This window comes from Hyperoodon ampullatus (genome assembly GCF_949752795.1).
Source record: "Hyperoodon ampullatus genome assembly, chromosome: 4".
Taxonomy (NCBI): domain Eukaryota; kingdom Metazoa; phylum Chordata; class Mammalia; order Artiodactyla; family Ziphiidae; genus Hyperoodon; species Hyperoodon ampullatus.
In genome coordinates, this window is record NC_136917.1 from 56,236,678 (window position 1) to 56,256,012 (window position 19,335).

The window sequence follows — 19,335 nt, forward strand, 5'->3', positions numbered from 1 at the left end:
GTTAAGGGGTGGAGAGAGGGAAGATGTGCCCCACCACACTCTGAAGAGAACATGCCTGCAGTAAAACAGTTCCATCGGCCAGCTGCCCTGGAGGGCCAGCGGCCACGGGCAGCTCTGCTTCCTGCTCCGCCGGCCCCTCCTGCTCCCCTGTGGTGACTTGGCTGGCTCCGCGACCTTTGTGCTGCCTCTGTGCCCGCCTCTCCCCTCGCCCACCTGCCTGCCCTCACACTCCCCGGCCGAGAGCATGATCCGTGACCTTGCTTCTGATTTTCGCCTCTGGGACAATTCAGTCAACAGTGGGCAGTTTGGTCATCTGGATTTTTTTTTTTTCTCCCTGTTCATTTCATCTGCCCTCCGCTCCCCCTCCCCAGCCCCAGGTTGATCAAATGGCTTTTCCTGCGACCTGCCCAGCTTTGAGAATCTCTTCTCATCCCCACCCTCGGGCACCCAACCTCCGGGGGAGGGAAGGGGAGGGATGGGGCATAGTGGGAGACCCAGCCGAGAGCTGAGGGTAAGGGCAGGTAAGCATGAGGCTGTGGATGTTTCGGAGTGTTTTGGTTTTTTTTTTTTTTTTTTTTCTCTTCGGTACGCGGGCCTCTCACTGCTGTGGCCTTTCCCGTTGCGGAGCACAGGCTCCGGACGCGCAGGCTCAGTGGCCATGGCTCACAGGCCCAGCCGCTCGGCGGCATGCGGGATCTTCCCGGACCGGGGCACGAACCCGTGTCCCCTGCATCGGCAGGCAGACTCTCAACCACTGCGCCACCAGGGAAGCCCCTGGTTTTTTTTTTTTTTAAACTGGGAAATATTGTGTTCAGTTCAAGCTGTGAAGAAAAATATGTATCAATGTTTTCCAATAAAATACAGTGACTACCTGAAAACAAAAAACAAAAAACAAAAAACACTATGGTTCCAGAGTTACCTATTTTAAAACGAAATGGTAACAAGAGTATAAGAAACACAAAAGAGAAACAGACCTCTCCAACCTTCAGCTCTTAGGAAATAAAACATTTAGCATAGTGTATTGGGTACAAATAGGTATTCAGTAAATGTTTGTGGTACATACGAAGGAAAATTGGTATTTTGATTGATCACACTAATTCCTAGAAAGTTTTCCCTTCTAAAAACTACCAATTGGCATATCCAAAAAATGGAATATTCTACATTAAAATGATAGTAAAGGGACTTCTCGGGTGGTCCAGTGGTTAAGAATCTGCCTTCCAATGCAGGAGACATGGGTTCAATCCCTGGTCAGGGAACTAACATCTCACATGCCACACGGCAACTAAGGCCACATGCCACAACTACTGAGCTCACGTGCCACAACTAGACAGAAGCCCACGCACCACAACTAAGACCCGACGCAGACAAAAATAAATATTTTTGAAAAATAAGCATGATCATAATTTCAAAAATAATAAGATAGTAAAGTCAAATGTACAGCCCCAGAAAGTGACAGACATGCCTAGAATCCAGAGACTCATGCTGACTGCAGCCTGCTTGGCTCTGCTAGCCCCATGAGCTACCAGAGCTCTCTCAGCTATGCTTGCTTATTATTATTATTATTATATGATGATGATGATGCCTGGAATACAGTATACTGGGACAGAGATTACGGATGGGGAAAGGTATTCTATTCAAGAGGCTGTCTTAACTTGGGCCTGGTCATGAGGTCCCCTTCTTCTGCAAGAACGAGCACCAAGAGGGAGATGCATTAAGTATTTTATATCCGTCCCTTCACCCCATCAGAGAATGTTCCAATATGCAAGTGTATAATTGCTTGCATTTTATAATTAACACCACTCAAAGAACATGTCAGGCCATGACTGATGTTTTTTACCTCACTAAGTCTAAAGCTTACCAAAGAAAAGACCATCAAAAGAAGTAATTACAATCATAATTTTCCAGTTGAAGATTAAACACACACATTTGCCTCTTATACCTTCCAAAATCCTCTCAAATGTAAATGTTACTAAAGTTTTATTAAATTTGAAGCAAAAAAAATTCAAAATCGATTAACAGGAGACGAAGCAGCAATAAATCCTGCAAGTTAGAAGCAGGAAGACAGGAAACAATGTACACAGCAGACCCAAGAAACCTGAATCCTAACCCAGAAAGCAGAAAATCAACCTGTCTTGCACTATACCCTCCAAAGGCTCAAGAATCAGTGGTAGCAGGTATCAGCGGAAATAAGAGTGAAAATGAGATGTAAAAGCAGAAAGGGAAGTTGGAGATCCAGTTATTCATTCATTCATTCATTCATTTATGGCTGAGTTGGGTCTCTGTTGCCACGCACGAGGTTTCTCTAGTTGCAGCGAGCGGGGGCTACTCTTGGTTGCAGTGTGTGGGCTTCTCATTGCGGTGGCTTCTCTTGTTGTGGAGCACGGGCTCTAGGTGCGTAGGCTTCCAGTAGCTGTGGCACGTGGGCTCAGTAGTTGTGTCTCACGGGCTCTAGAGCGCAGGCTCACTAGTTGTGGCGCACGGGCTTAGTTGCTCCGCGGCATGTGGGATCTTCCCGGACCAGGGCTCGAACCCGTGTCCCCTGCATTGGCAGGCGGATTCTTAACCACTGCGCCACCAGGGAAGCCTGGAGACCCAGTTAAACAAACATAGCTCCCGGAATCCCCATTAGAAGACTCTCTCTGGAGAGACTGACGTGGAGAGGTCTGGACTGGAGACACCAGATCTTAGGAGAAAGAACAGCATATCAGAAAAGAGTGATTAAGCGAGAGGTTTATGTACTAAACCTTGAGATATCCCAGTCTTCCTCCGCCAATCAGCTCCCAGAACAGTAACAGCCAGGCCTATCCTCTGGGGAAAGAAGAAAGATCTAAAAACACTGTCACTCAAAGAAACAACCTAGTTAGATTAGAAGGCAAGAAGCCCCCGCAAGAAGTTCCATCAAGCATACTGAGCTTCCAAACTGCTTTACTGATTGTGTACTCTTAACCAAGCAGGCAAAGATCACCACATACTTCTAACTAAAAGGTCATAAAAGACCAAAGCAAAGAGAATAAATGCAACACGGAGGAAAGAACTATGCAGGAAGGTGTAAACTTTAAAAGGAAAGAAAAAAACTTTCTGTAATCTCAGAGAAATAAGAGAAAAAAAATTAAAACCATAAAACGAGGACAGTGTGCTACTAAAATAGGGGGTAGGGATAATTAAAGAGTTTTTGAAAATTAAAAATAACAGATTATTAAAATTTTATCAAAGAGTTAGAATATAAAATTGAGAATCTCTCATAGAAAGTAGAGAAAAACAGGTGAAAATTGAAAAGAGGTTAAAAAAATTTTTAAGGGACTTCCCTGGTGGTCCAATGGTTAAGACTCCGTGCTCCCAATGTATGGAGCCTGGGTTCGATCCCTGGTGGGGGAACTAGATCCCATGTGCTGCAATTCAGACACAGCGCAGCCAAATAAATAATTAATTAATTAATTAAAAATTAAATAAATAATAAATAATTTTAAAGAATCAGTACAAAAGATCCAAGATCCAAGGAGAGAAGGAAAAAAAAATTAAAGCAGAGAAAAAAAAATCAAACAAACATTTTTTAAAATTTCCCAGAACTAATGGACATGAGCTTCTAGACCGAAAGGACCCACTGAGTGCCTAGCACAACAGATGTAAACAGATCTACACCAAGGTACAACATAGTGAAATTTAACAACACTGGGGACATAAAGAAGCTCCTAAAGGTTTCCAGAGAAACAGAGAAAGTAGGCCACATTTAAAGAATCAGACATCACAATTGGCTTCAGTCTTCCTAATAGTGGAACCTAGAAGGCAATGCAACAAATGGCTTTCAGAATTCTAAAGGAAAATGTTTCCAACCCAGAAGTCGAAGTAAGGGTGAAGATTAAAAAAAAAAAAAAAAGTTTAACCCCCATGCATTCTTCCTCAGAAAGATACTGGAGTGTATGTTCCATGGATATGAGACAATAAACCAAGAAAAAAAAAGATGTGAATCAAGGGAAAGGGCTTCAATTTAAAAAGTTGGAAAAGGAAATCCCTAGGATAACAACTAAACAGCAGACCTTGAGAACAGCCTTCTAGAACAAGTCAAAAAACCAGGAAAGAGCCACACACACCACCCCAACAATGAAATCAATAAAATATCTGATGTGTTTGAACATATCAAAAAACTATTAAGAGGGGCTTCCCTGGTGGTGCAGTGGTTAAGAATCCGCCTGCCAATGCAGGGGACACGGGTTCAAGCCCTGGTCCGGGAAGATCCCACATGTCACAGTGCAACTAAGCCCGTGCACCACAACTACTGAGCCTGAGCTCTAGAGACTGCGAGCCACAACTACTGAGCCCACGAGCCACAACTACTGAAGCCCGCGCCCCTAGAGCCCGTGCTCCGCAACAAGAGAAGCCACCGCAATGAGAGGCCCACGCACCACAACAAAGAGTAGACCCCGCTCACCGCAACTAGAGAAAGCCCGCGCACAGCAACGAAGACCCAGCACAGCCAATAAATAAATAAATTAATTAAATAAATCTAAAAAAAAAAAAACCCAAAAACCATTAAGATTATTAAGTGAGAGTCTGAGGATGAATTCATGTTAATAAGCAATTTATGATACATACTTAGAAAATTAGGCAAACAAAAAAATTTGTTGTTAACTTTAGGGAAAATAAGGTACTGTCAGGCAAGGAAAAGTAACCACAGCATACAACATATTACTGTAAATACTGAATACTGATCTAACTACACTGTGGATATAACTATACTAGAAAAATGGAGAGACAGGAAATGGGAGTACATGCAGTTGTGGGAGGGTGGTAAAAGAGAGCTAAATCCTTAAATCTCCTAGTGGTAAGTCAATTAAAAAAAATTTTTAAACCCTGAAAACTGAAAAATCAAGAAGTAACACCCTATAAATGTTTTTTACCTTCACAGATAACAGCAAAACAGCAAAAGAAAGAGCTAAGAAGCAGGCAGGTAAGCAGGAGACTGCCGTTTTGGGTAATAAGCCTGTAAGATCTATCTGACTCTAACCTATATGTAAGTATAACTATATGTAAGATATGAAAATAAATAAAAAAAAGATTAAAATGTGATTACAAAATATGTCATGAAAGAGTAATCTCGTATTCATGGGAAACTAACCCTACTGGGGGAGAGGGAAGGTACTCAAACTCCCCTTAGGACAGACTACCTAACCTGAGAGGGGAGCTGGGAAGAAGGGAGCATTCCAGGTAGAGGAAGTAGAGCAACAGGAGACCTCCTGGCCAGAGAAGGTGATGTATTCCACGAAGTGGAACAAGTTCCCCAGGAAAACAACAAATCATGAGAGTCCATCTCCACCCCTTCTCCCAAGTCCTGGTCTCCCCCATCTACCTCTTACCTATCCTTCAAGGCCAGGCTCAAGTTACATCTTCTCAGAAGCTTCCTAAGAAGTCTCTGGAAGTAGGTGATCTCTTCCATCTCCAGATAATGCCTTTTATCTACTATCTTATTTTCTGAATTAATATAATTAATATTGTATCAATACCATAATACATTCTCATGGACTGAAGTCACTCAACAGGTATTTAGTGAATACTTACTATATGCATCAAATTGTGCTGGGTACTAAAAGTAAGGGAGGGCTTCCCTGGTGGCACAGTGGTTGAAAGTCCGCCTGCCGATGCAGGGGACACAGGTTCGAGCCCCGGTCCGGGAAGATCCCACATGCCGTGGAGCGGCTGGGCCCATGAGCCCTGGCCACTGAGCCTGCACATCCAGAGCCTGTGCTCCGCAACGGGAGAGGCCACAACAGTGAGAGGCCCGCGTACCGCAAAAAATAATAATAATAATTTAAAAATAAATAAATAAAAATAAAAGTAAGGGAAAGAAGAAAAGGAAGGGAAGATGCGAAGGAACAAGGACAAACAAAGCAGCAGTCTACAGGCACTTAGTAAACTTTTAATTAGGAAGGCCCGTGGCACATCCTTTTGCATTCCATAATATTTAAACATGCAAGCTGGCACTTCATAAATGCCTTATTACATAGATTACAAATGGCTCATAAGATGAAAAGTCTTTGATGAATGGAAGCTTGACACTTTAAAAACCAAGATACAAATCTGGGGGGGGAAAAGTATACTCTATACATAAGACAAGCATAAAAGTAACATTTTCATAAGAATAAACAGCACAGAGCGATTTTTAAAAATTCTTTTTTCTAAGATTCCTAGGCTCACAAGGAGAAAACTTGACAAAAATACAGAGAAGAAAATAAAAACCACCACAATCCCATCTTTCAGATATCCTTCCAGCCTTCTGGGGGAATACAAATCATCTTATAACCTTTTTCACTCACTACATGGTAGAATTTTCCTTCATCATTAAATATTCTTTTGTAATATCACTGTAGTATTTGAAAGTCAGTCTATATTTTTCTCATGGGAAAAAAAGTTCACTTCTTAGAAATAACTACAGCATTAACTAGGTACAGCTAAATAATAGTTAGAGCAACCTGCTAAGAGAAATACAAAATCAGTGTTAAAAAGGTATACCCTGGAAATTGTTGAGATCCTTTCAAACACAATTACAGATTCTCACTTAAATATTTTCACTAAAATGTGAAGTCCTAAATATAAAATGGCATTTGGATTACCTTAAACCTAACTGATACATAAAAAATAATATATTTTAACCTTCCAAATAATGGTGAAGCTAATATAATAAGCCAATGATTACCTTTCATGCCCAGCATAATTTGCCTTTTCTCCACCTCGATTCCGCTAGTCATTTTGACCAGAGCTGAATGGTGACAAGATGGCTGTAAAGCTTACAACATCACATAACTGTGATCACCTCAATTAACTCTCTCACCTAAAATGAAATTGGACCAATGTGTTTGACAGCATTAATGCTACCCACCCTCACATGCATGACTGAGTAGAACCGATTTTAAGTATGTACACTCTAAAATACTATTACATCTGAAAATGCAATTCTGCTTCACAAGGACAAGTGTTGAAAAGAATCTCGTATCAACAATCAATCATGTGTAAGATCCCCAAGGCTGCAGATAACCCTCAATTCATACTTCTTATACTATTTCTATAATAACATGAGATTTTCCAAACTTCTGAAAATGCAACTACTAAAAGCAGTGAATAAGAATACTAGAAATCAAGAGCCAGTTTCTTTTAAAAAAGCTAAAAAAACGTTTTAAATTGGTATTTTCTTCCTTTTAAAAGATTATTGATTTTATTGTGAACCTAAAATTGCTCTTAAAAATAGTTTATTTGAAAAAATTTTAAATTACTGATTAACTTTCCTGATTTCTAAAGGCATCATTAACTTTTTTAAAAAATTTATTTATTTATCTATTTTTGGCTGCGTTGGGTCTTCATTGCTACGCGTGGGCTTTCTCTAGTTGCAGCGAGCGGGGCTACTCTTTGTTTCGGTGTGTGGGCTTCTCATTGTGGTGGCCTCTCTTTGTTGTGGAGCACGGGCTCTAGGTGCGCGGTCTTTGGTAGTTCTGGCACGCGGGCTCAGTAGTTGTGGCTCACGGGCTCTAGAGTGCAGGCTCAGTAGTTGCGGCACATGGGCTTAGTTGCTCTGTGACATGTGGGATCTTTCTGGACCAGGGCTCGAACCCGTGTCCCCTGAATTGGCAGGCGGATTCTTAACCACTGCGCCACCAGGGAAGTCCCGCATCATTAACTTTTTGTCATGATATACCATGTTTGTTTGAAGCTAACCAGAAGGGAAAGACCTACAAACAGAATGTTTTAACTAGTGGGAAATTACAAAACAGTACTCTGTACTCACCAGTGACTTACTCTTTTAAAACATGATATTAAAGAGATTTTTCTATTTTTTTAAACCATGCATAATGTTTAAAAAATCTACTGGGCATATATATTTACTGACATCATTTTCAAAAATAATTATTCATCATGAAAGAAATTTGCTAAATCATCAATAGAATGCTGTCTCTTTGGATCAAAGCCACCAACTTCTACAAACAAAAACAATCAATCATAAAGCTGGAAGGAGACAAAATGATTTAATCTAACTACTACTTCATTTTATGAAAGGAAAAATAAAGCTAGAAAGAGATTGAAATTCTAGCCCACAGTCATATGACAACTACATACTTCATTGCAGAAGTCAGGCAATATATTACTGATTAATGTTTTGATAAAGTCCTTTTTTGTTCTCCTGAATCAGCCTCTACTTAATGTCCAAATTGAGCCTTCCAGATACTGAAGATACCCTTCTAAAACTGCTTTTTAACACAAAGTTATATGTGTTAAAGTTTGGATGTTATATCATAAAGCTCCTAAAATGAAAGCTTCAAAATACTAAAAACACTATATTCCTGACTACACAGTCCACAAAATTTCACCTAAATTTAACAAGGACAAAACAAATTTTTAAAATTTAATAACAAAGTAAACAGCAAAATAAGCACTGAGTTCCATGGAGAAAGAATTGGTGGTGGCTAAAAGGACTTGAGTTTTACCTGTAGTACTTTCAATTTTTATAGGATTGCAGTCATTGCTAATCAAATCTTAATGTTTATGATGAATCTGGGCAATACATACTATATGGGTATTATTTTACACTATTCCTGCAGCTTTTATTTACTTCCAAATAAAAAAATTTTTTAAGGAATTTTTTAAAAAGAAGCAAAACATGATCATTAGTGGAAAATTTGGAAAATAAGAATGAGAAATCACTCATCATTTTTCTTTAAAAGTACTGTTTGAAAAACAAAAACAAAAACCAAAAAGGATGCTATACATTTGTCAAAACTTATATTTGTCTAAACCTACAGAACTTTATAACACAAGGGGTGAACTTTAATGTATGTGAAATACAATAAAAAAATTTAATGTATGTGAAATAATGTATGAACTTTAATGTATGTGAAAAAAAATGTTAGGTGGTTGGTGGTTCCCAGGATGGTATGCAGAATGTGACAAAACAATGTAACTGTATTATAAATTTATGAAACCACCTCATTAAAGAGAGTGAGAAGAAAAGGTGGTGACATAAGTACCTAAGTAACTTTGGAAATGAGTAGTCTTTATAAGACTAAAGGCAAAAGAAACTGTACATATGCCCTGTCCTCTAGTTGACAAAACTGTTTCCCACAGGGGTGTAAGTTAACAATTCTGATACTGCTACACATGTACATTAGAACTGAAGTTAACTTAAGTAAATGGATGGCAGGTGGGAGGAGCCAGGTCTCTCATTGCTGGAGTAGAAGTTGAAAGATGAGAGGGGAGGAGGCTACAGTGATCCATGTAGTAATGGATTAGAGTCAGTTTATTATAGATAGATGGTTACATATGAAATGTTTATGGATGTACACACACACATATATTTCTTTACTCTGTCAGCCTAGAAGGCCTAGAAGCAATGACACACCAGCAGCAATGAGCACAGATCTTGGTTTCTAACATCATTCTCCAACAAAAGGAACCAGGGTTCCTTGGAGAAATGGCTGATTCCAGGATGGCACAGAAAATATACATTGTGAGCCTGGTGCCAAAAAGTAAGGAAGTGCTTTAAAAAACCACAAAGATGGAGCTCTGTCAAAGGGATACAAGTGCCAACTGAAAGAGATCCCAATGGCCTAAGCTGGAACAATGTGAACAACAAAATAAAATAGTGTTGGCTTATAACCCAAAGAATAAAATTAATGAGTTCATACTAGTATCACTGAATAAATAAATTAATGGAGAAGAGACAAATGTCCCATGCAGAAAAATTCCAAATAATTTACATAGATACACTGCCCCCAATGAGGTGGTGGAACTTAACTCCCCAAACCTTAAGTATAGGCTGTGCATAGTGACCACAGTGACTTCCTTCCAAAGAGCACAGTACAAAAGGGGGGGAAAGAGTCATTTTACGTAGAGAGATCTGACAAACACTACTTCAGCCAGATGATCAAGGTCAACATCAACAGTGGTAAGTCATGGGGACAGTATACATTCTTGATATGACATGATGTAAAATGGCACTTTACCTCTGTGGTCTTCCTCCCTCCAACCCACAACTCCAGTCTAATCATGAGAAAAGCAACGAACAAATCCCAATTCAGGGACATCCTTCAAATAACTGACTAGTACTCCTCAAAACTGTAAAGGTCATCAAAAACATGGAAAACTTGAGAAACTGTCACAGTCAAGAGGAGCCTACGGAGATACGATGACCAAATGTAATGTGGAACAGAAAAAACACATAGATAAAAACTGAAAATCTGAATAAAGTATGGACTTTAGTTAATAACAACATATCAATACTGGTTCATTAATTGTCACAAATGTACCACACTAATATAAGATGTTAAAGAGGAAACTGGGTCTGGGGTGTACAGAAACTACTATCTTCAATGTTTCTGAAAATCTAAAAATGTTACAAAAAGTAAAGTTTATTTTTAAATATTTAACACTTTTAACATTTTTTTTTTAAAGGAAAGGAAGAAAGCACACCAAACTTAAGAAGCAGTTACACCTCTGGGGAGAGACTAGAAGGGAAGTCAAGTTTTCCTTTACAAGTTACTGTTTGACTCCAGTATATAAAGAATGTATCTGTGTACTATTTTAACACAAGAAATGTTTAACATTTAATGCCACATTTAAACATTGAATGACAAATAAAATGAAATTGTTATTAAACAGAAACCCTCCCTAAACCTTTGTATGTCTATTCATAAATATCCAATCTCCAGAAAGACCTCCAAATCACATTCAAGCCTCTGATTTACTACTAACTGATATTATTGCAATACACAAATTTAAAAGAAAAACTGTCAAAGATTATACTAAATTGCTAGGGGAGAATAAATATATAATACACGTGAAAGAAACTGCTTTAATCAGTAAGAAAATATTTCACTAGAAATGTTCTTAAATTGGATCAATATTTAGAGCTGGTATTTAGAACTTTTAATATAAATTGTGGTATTCAGAAAAAATGAGACTAACTGTAACAGAAGGATGTGCAAAGTGATGTCTGATAACACTCGCTTTATTACTACACTTGGTGAAAGCAACAACATACACTGTACTTCTTTCTAGACAGCCACGAGAAGCAATTACAACTGGAATGTATAAAATTCAACAGATTCAATACATGATATTCACCAACTGCCTGGCATACTGGCAAAAATGACTTGAGAATAAAGATAAGATCACCAAGTTGATTCTCAGCAGTAATCTCTAATTAAAATGTTAAAAGCTGCTTTAACTAAATGGGCATTATCCACTACTACAAGAATATGATTCCACTAAACAGTTGTACTTGTTCAAAGATAATGTAAGAATAAATGATTAAGAAACCAAAGTAATTATTTTAAAGCCCTAAGAACAAGTAAATCAAAGAATGTCACTTGAATTTCTTCAAGTCTTCCTTTTTTTTTAATTAACAAAATACAAAATTACTCTCATGGTAGGATTTATTTTATAATCTAATTTAATGTAATGTAATATAATTGGTGTCCAGGATAAAGTAATTTGAAGTTATATGCAGGCAAACCAGTGGGTGGCATCAGTTTAGATGATGCCAGGATTTCCTAGAGCACCTCATAGAGAGTGAGTCAAATACAATGGATAGCTGCAGATCTGCAGCTCCTGACACTCACAAATCCTGGTTCCACATTCATAACAAATTACAAAAGTGCTCTCATGACATATTTCCTCATGTGATAATATCTGCTTAAAATATCACACCATTAGAGTTACACACAGAAATATTTATGGACGAAATGATATGATTTCTAGGATTTGCTCCAAAATAATGGTAGAGAGTATAAATGAAAAAGATTAGCCATTTGTTTTGTTTGTTTGTTTGTTTATTTGGCTGTGTCGGTTCTTACTTGTGGCACGTGGGATCTTTGTTGTGGCATGTGAGATCTTTCGTTGAGGCGTGTGGGCTTCTCTCTAGTTGTGGTGTGTGGGCTTAGTTGCCCCGTGGCATGTGGGACCTTAGCTCCCCAACCAGGGATCGAAGCTGCATCGCCTGCATTGGAAGGTGGATTCTATTTTTTTTTTTTAAACGTCCTTATTGCAGCATAATTGCTTTACAATGTTGTGTTAATTTCTGCTGTATAACAAAGTAAATCAGCTATATGCATACATATATCCCTATATCCCCTTCCTCTTGCGTCTCCCTCCCACCCTCCCTATCCTACCCCTCTAGGTGGACACAAAGCACTGAGCTGATCTCCCTGTGCCATGCGGCTGCTTCCCACTAGCTATCTATTTTACATTTGGTAGTGTATATATGTCCATGCCACTCTCTCACTTAGTCCCAGCTTACCCTTCCCCCTCCCCGTGTCTTCAAGTCCATTCTCTACGTCTGCATCTTTATTCCTGTCCTGCCCCTAGGTTCTTCAGAACCTTTTTTTTTTTTTTTTTTAAGATTCCATATATGTGTTAGCATGCAGTATTTGTTTTTCTCTTTCTGACTTACTTCACTCTGTATGACAGTCTCTAGGTCCATCGACCTCACTGCAAATAACTCAATTTCGTTTCTTTTTTTGGCTGAGTGATACTCCACTGTATATGTGGAAGGCAGATTCTTAACCACTGGACCACCAGGGAAGTCCCAAGATTAGCCATTTGTTGATAATTGTTGAAGCTGAGTGATGGGTACGTAAGACTTATTACACTAAATTTTTGTATATGTTTGAAATTTTCATAGTAAAAAGTTGAAAATGTACATAAAGAAGATGTGAGATACACACACACAAACACACACACCATTATCTTCTTAATATATACATACAATGGAATATTACTCAGCCACAAAAAAGAATGAAATACTGCCATCTGCAGTAAGTGGGTGGACCTAGAGAATATTATGCTTAGTGAAATAAGTTAGAGAAAGACAAATACTGTATGATATCACTTATATGTGGAATCTAAAAAATAATACAAATGAATGTATATGCAAAACAAACAGACTCACAGATATAGAAAACAAATTTGTGGTTACCAAAGGGGAGAGGGAAGGAGGGAGGGACAAACTAGGGGTATGAGATTAACAGATACAAGCTACTACATATAAAATAGATAAGCAACAAGAATATACACATAAAGGGAATTATACCCAGTATCTTGTAATAACCTATAATGGAGTATAATCTGCGAAAATACTGAATCACTATGTTGTACACCTGAAACTAACACAATATTGTAAATCAACTATACTTCAATTAAAAAAAAAAGAAATTATGCCTACAACTCAACAACAAAAAGCAAACAATTCAAAAATTTGAATTTTTGAATTTGCCCAATTCAAAAATTGGCAAAGGACTTGAATACACATTTTTCCAATGATATTCAAATGGCCAACAAGCACATAAAAAGATGCTCAATATCACTAATCATTAGGGAAATGCAAACCAAAACCATTATGAGATGCCACTTCACACCCATTAAGATGGCTTTGTCAAAAACAAAACAGAAAACAACAAGTGTTGATGAGGATGTGACAAAATTGGAATACCTATGCACTGCTGGTTGGAATATAAAACAGTGCACTGCTATGGAAAACAGTATGGCAGTTCCTCAAAAAATTAAAAATAACAATACCATATGAATGAACAATTCTACAAATTGTTGGTTCATATGGTAAAACCTACAAATTGTACAAATTCAACAATATATCCAAAAGAATTGAAAGCTGGGACTCTTTTGATACTTGTTCAGCCATATTCACAGCAGCATTATTCACAATGGCCAAAAAGTAGATAAACAAAATATAGTATACACATACAATGGAATATTATTTAGCCTTAAAATGGAAGGAAATTCTGACATATGCTACAACATGGAAGAACCTGGAGGACATTATGCTGAGTGAAATAAGCCAGTCAGAAGGAACAAATACTATATGATTCCACTTATATGAGGTACTTAGAGTAATCAAATTCATGGACAAAAAGCAGAATGTTGGCTGTCAGGGGCTTGGGAGGGGGAAATAGAGTTATTGTTTAAGGGGTATGGAGTTTCTGGAAATGGATGGTGGTGAAGACTGCCCAACAATGTGAATGTACTTAATAACACTGAACTGGGACTTCCCTCGTAGACAGTGGTTGGTTAAGAATCCGCCTGCCAGGGCTTCCCTGGTGGCACAGTGGTTGACAGTCCGCTTGCTGATGCAGGGGACGCGGGTTCGTGCCCCGGTCCGGGAAGATCCCACGTGCCGTGGAGCGGCTGGGCCCGTGAGCCATGGTCGCTGAGCCTGCGCATCCGGAGCCTGTGCTCTCCAACAGGAGAGGCCACAACAGTGAGAGGCCCGCGTACCGCAAAAAAAAAAAAGAATCCGCCTGCCAATACAGGGGACACGGGCTCGATCCCTGGTCCGGGAAGATCTCACATGCCACAGAGCAACTAAGCCCGTGAGCCACAAAGACTGAGCCTGCACTCTAGAGCCCACGAGCCACAACTACTGCAGCCCGCCGCCTAGAGCCCGTGCTCTGCAATGAGATGCCACCGCAGTTAGAAGCCCGCGCACTGCCACGAACAGTAGTCCCCGCTCGCTGCAACTAAAGAAAGCCCGAGCGCAGCAATGAAGACCCAATGCAGCCAAAAAACAAAAAACAAAAACTACTGAACTAACTGTACACTTAAAAACAGTGTACAGTTTAAAATGGTAAAACTTCATATATATTTTACCACAACTAAAAAAATTCTTCTAAGAAATAATTCTACCCATCTTCTCAGTATTTTTATAAAAGTTTTCTTTGATCATTGGCAATACAGGCCATAAATACACCAAATAACTTCAAAATCTTGACATGACATCCTAAGGGGCATTCCATGATATTTCTGTAACTAAAAAAAATAAAAATAAAAAAATAAAACCACATGGGCACCACTCACTCCTTCCTCTAGGATCATAACATCATATAACACTTGAACATGAAAAAGTTTGGCCTGCCGGAGATGAAATTCTTTGCTTCATCTATCAAAACCTTCCTTCACAATCCTGAAAGAACTTACCCAAAACTGCTTTACAATGTCACCAGACTACAATACAAACTTATTAGTGATGCCCACAAGCGAGCAACTTCTTTAGCAGACAGGGAGTCAGATCTAAAAGTAAACATTCTGCAGTCTTTTTTTTTGGCTGCACTGGGTCTTCGTTGCAGCGCACGGGCTTCTTCTAGTTGTGGCAAGTGGGGGCTGCTCTTTGTTGCGGTGCACAGGCTTCTCATCGCGGTGGCTTCTCTTGCGGAACACGGGCTCTAGGTGTGTGGGCTTCAGTAGTTGTGGCACGCGGGCTCAGTAGTTGTGGCTCGTGGGCTCTAGAGCACAGGCTCAGTCGTTGTGGCGCACGGGCTTAGTTGTTCCCCGGCATGTGGGATCTTCCCAGACCAGGGCTCGAACCCGTGTCCCCTGCACTGGCAGGCGGATTCTTAACCATTGCGCCACCAGGGAAGCCCTCCGCAGTCTATTTTTAAGCCTATATGGCAGTGTCATCATTGCCTACTTTCAATGGATTGAAATCCAAATATCTCAAAACATTTCAGGAAGTATTTGGCAAAATGCATGATATAGCCAAAGATCTATTACAGTGAGGCAAAGAAGGCTTGGAATGGATGAACAGGGTAAACATCCTCAGAGAGACGAAAACACAACAGGTTTCTCAACACTGGGCCTACCTAGAGCTTCCTGAAACAGTGCTTCAGAATGTTTGGACACACAACCTCAGTTTCAAAATGCAAAAAGGGAAAAATAAAGCGACAGGAAACCTATGAGCCCAGCCTATCTGTATAGTCTGTGGTAATGCTAAGTTGTGCACATATTGCTCTACCAATCAAAAGACCATAAAGGCAAAACCACTGTTTGCATTTATGAATGAATCATACAGTTTTCCATTACACTTACTTCACTAGAGGACCAGCTCAATTTGTCTAACCAGATCAAATAGAAGTCAGAACGGCCCTTTGTGACAACCAAAGAGTATCATGCTCCTATCAAGTTGCCTGGACAATTCATCAACATTCCATAATTCAAAAGCCTTTTAAATATGTATATTCTCTGACCAAGCATTTACACGCCTAGAAATTTATACTAAGGAAATGGTTGAAGATGTATATAAAAGAAACTTCAGTGACAGAAAAAAATTATAAACACCCTTAGAGACCAACAATAGCCAATTGATTAAATTATGGTTCAACTATACAACTGTATGCTCTGCAGACATTAAAATATGAACCCAGGGCTTCCCTGGTGGCGCAGTGGTCGAGAGTCCGCCTGCCGATGCAGGGGACACGGGTTCGTGCCCCGGTCCGGGAGGATGCGGCTGGGCTCGTGAGCCATGGCCGCTGAGCCTGCGCTCCGCAACGGGAGAGGCCACAACAGTGAGAGGCCCGCGTACCGCAAAAAAAAAAAAAAAAAAAAAAAAAAAAAAGAACCCATTTTATTATATAGCTATATTGTGTGCCTTTGTACATATATGTGCACACGTGCAAATTTGTGAATGCACATGTATTTGAGAACATGTGGGTATGTAAACATACATGTGCACATATGCACAAAGTGTGTGCAAGTATAATCAGGGGCCCAGGGAACTGCACGTATGTACAAAGATGTGCCTGTATATGTATGTATGGGTACATAAGAGAATACATATGCACATGTATATATCTGCTAATGCATATGCTTATATTTGGGTCATAAGCCTGTGTTTTAAGTAGATGAGCATGTATTTATCCTTGTAATCACTACTTAGAAGCTGTGACCTTGAGCAAGTTACTGAGCCTCTAGGGAGTCTTGACTTGTCATCTATACAATACCAAACGCTGCCTCGAAGGAGTTTTGTGAGGATTAAGTGAAATAATAGATATAAAGCACTTAGTACCATGACTGGCACATAATAAATGCTCAATTAATATTAACTTTCCTTATCTGTACATGTACAGTTATATACACTCATGTATACTTACACAGCTAGGAGTCCACAAGAATACACAAAATATTAACTTTGGTTATCTATATGTGATAGGTTTTTGGTGTGGGGTTTTGGGTTTTTTTGGCTTTCATATTTTGCAATTTTTCTAGGAAGATTAGGTCTTTCATTCTTTTTTTTTTTGAAGATTTCTTCAAAATAATAAGCTTTGAAAAATAAAAAAGATGGCCTGTCCTTAACATACCTCTGTTCTGCATATTAAAAGCTATTAAACACTACGCTGAGAAATACGTAATTTTGTTACTCCATCAAATTTTTTGTATTCTAGCGTTATGTCAGCATTACCTAATAGCTCAAGAAGATGGCAGTACAAAGAAAAGCCGCAGCTTTTTGCTTCTTTGCCTTATCCAAGGCAGGATGAAAAGAATGAATTAAATCATACGATGGGGTACATGTGATTTGTGAACACCTTGGTGACAGTTAAGTGATGCCTGTCAATCATATTTTACTAAAGCAGGGAGGAACTCAGGGCCTTGCCCAAGGTCATACAAAAAAGCATGTACCCCAGGCTGTGAGAGATCTAAGGACTAGACTGCACTGCCACAATTTGGGCGTGCTTATGAAACCAAAAAGCTAAATTCTTAAAATCAGTCATATCAGGAGTTGGGCTGTAGGAGGGAGGAAATTACAACAGAGGGCTGACGACAGCAGAACAACCCAGTAACTGGCCCCACCAGGATTAATCTACATGTTTTAATCATACTGGTTTTCCTCACTTCTAAAATATAAAACTGTGGATCATCTATGACAGGACATTTAATTTCATAAAAGCACGATTGCCATTTGTATGCAAATTATAGTGAAAGCATCTGAAACAAAATGTAAGCAGTTACCTGCGGTTCCAATCAACATCAGTTACCACCTGGCTCAGTTCCCACAATTACGATGTCTTAGATTGAATACCTCTAAAAACCCTGCAAAATGTCCTCCCGAATTTCCGAGGGAAACCCGGCTACAGACAGGCGAGTGAAACAAGCAGCTGTTTTCCCTAGGGCCTCAATTTAGAAATCGTACCCGAGATAATAATCCAATCATCTCTTATACATTTTCTCCCCAGCTATGCTATTCAATCTCCTTAAACGTCATTTCCAATCTCTGAAAACATACACTCAGGCACACGCCCTGCAGCCTGCAACGTAGCTCGACATTTTAGGGACATCGCCAGTTAATCGCCTTTCCCAAATCTACTGCGAACTGCGGACTTGTTCCTCGTCTCATTTTGACTTTTGTCTTAAAACGCAAGCGAGGGGGATGGGTTTCGACGAGCAGACTAGGCTCTGAAACCCTGAGTAATCGCATCTCGCTGCGGAGAGCTGTCGGCAGCAGTAGCAGCGATTTTAATCTTTCCTCTCCACCCAGTTTCCTCTTCCATCTCACGCTTTTTTTTCTTTCTTTCCAGTGACATCAAATTCAAGGTGGAAAAAGGAAAACTGAATGTCCCCTGGTCGACGCCTCCGGAGGGTCGCGGGTTCCGACCCGGGGACCCGCCCGCCGTGGGAAATGCGAGAAACACTGCGGGGCGGAGGTTTTTCCACCGCCCAAGTCCCGGCCCGGGTGGCGGAGGGACAGGCCCAGCTCGCGGCCGCCTCGAATTCGAGCCCGGGGCCCGCCCGGCCCGCCCAGGCCCAGCGCGGCCTGCCAAGCCGCGGCATCGAGTTGGCCACAGGCGGGGCCGGAGAGGAGGCCTGAAGCGGCCAGCGGGTAGGACAGGGCCGGGGAGACACTGGGCGCTGCTTACCTGCTGGTACCGGCTGCCGCAGGCCGGCTCCACCGCCGCCAGCGCCGCCAACGCCAACGCCATGGCGCAGCCGGCCGCAGGGAAGGAGGGCGAGCGAGCGAGCTGAAGGTGCGCGGGCGCTGCGGCCTGGGGGCGCCGGGAGGCCGACGGGGAGGTGCCTCGGGTGGGTCTCGGTGGCCACCGCCGCTGCCAGGCCCGCCGCTCTCCTCGGGCTGTACGCGCCGCGGCTACCGAGGTTCCGACGCGGCCCCTGGGGAGGAGGCGGGGACGACGACGACGACGACGCTGCGCCGCCGCCCCGCCCCCGACTCGCGCCGCCCGGCCCGCCCGGCCCGGCCTCGCCCCGCGGTGCCGCCGCCCCGGGTGGGCTCCGCCCCTCCTCCCGCACCCCGAGGCTGAGGCTTCGGAGTCGGTTCCGCCCGAAACCCGGTTGCTCCCAGGTCACCGCAGAGAGGGCGACGCTGGTAATGGGCCCCTCGTTCCGAGCACCGAGCTTCCCCTGCGTGTCACTTCTAGCCCTCATCACAAACCCCAGACACGGGGGCCACAGCCCCATTGTAGAGGTCGTTGGCGCCCAGGGAGGTTGAGACAGCCTCACGCAGCAGCCATCTGGTCCCTAATATCTGGCTGCAGAATCTCGGTTCTTCTCCACTCCCTT

General features: G+C 41.2%; 1 protein-coding gene across 2 annotated transcripts in view; it reads right to left on the bottom strand.

The window, feature by feature from the left end:
• Positions 1–19,335, bottom strand: part of NDFIP1 (Nedd4 family interacting protein 1) — a 127,434-nt gene that overhangs the window by 36,337 nt on the left and 71,762 nt on the right. Inside the window, exon 1 of one of the 2 annotated variants that reach the window (XM_079701881.1) lies at positions 18,678–18,897. The exons of the other annotated variant lie outside the window; for it this stretch is intronic. Coding sequence (XP_079558007.1) covers positions 18,678–18,740 — 63 coding nt within the window. The 5' untranslated portion in view covers positions 18,741–18,897. Of the gene's footprint in view, positions 1–18,677; positions 18,898–19,335 lie in introns of those variants that run through there. 2 annotated transcript variants of the gene reach the window in all.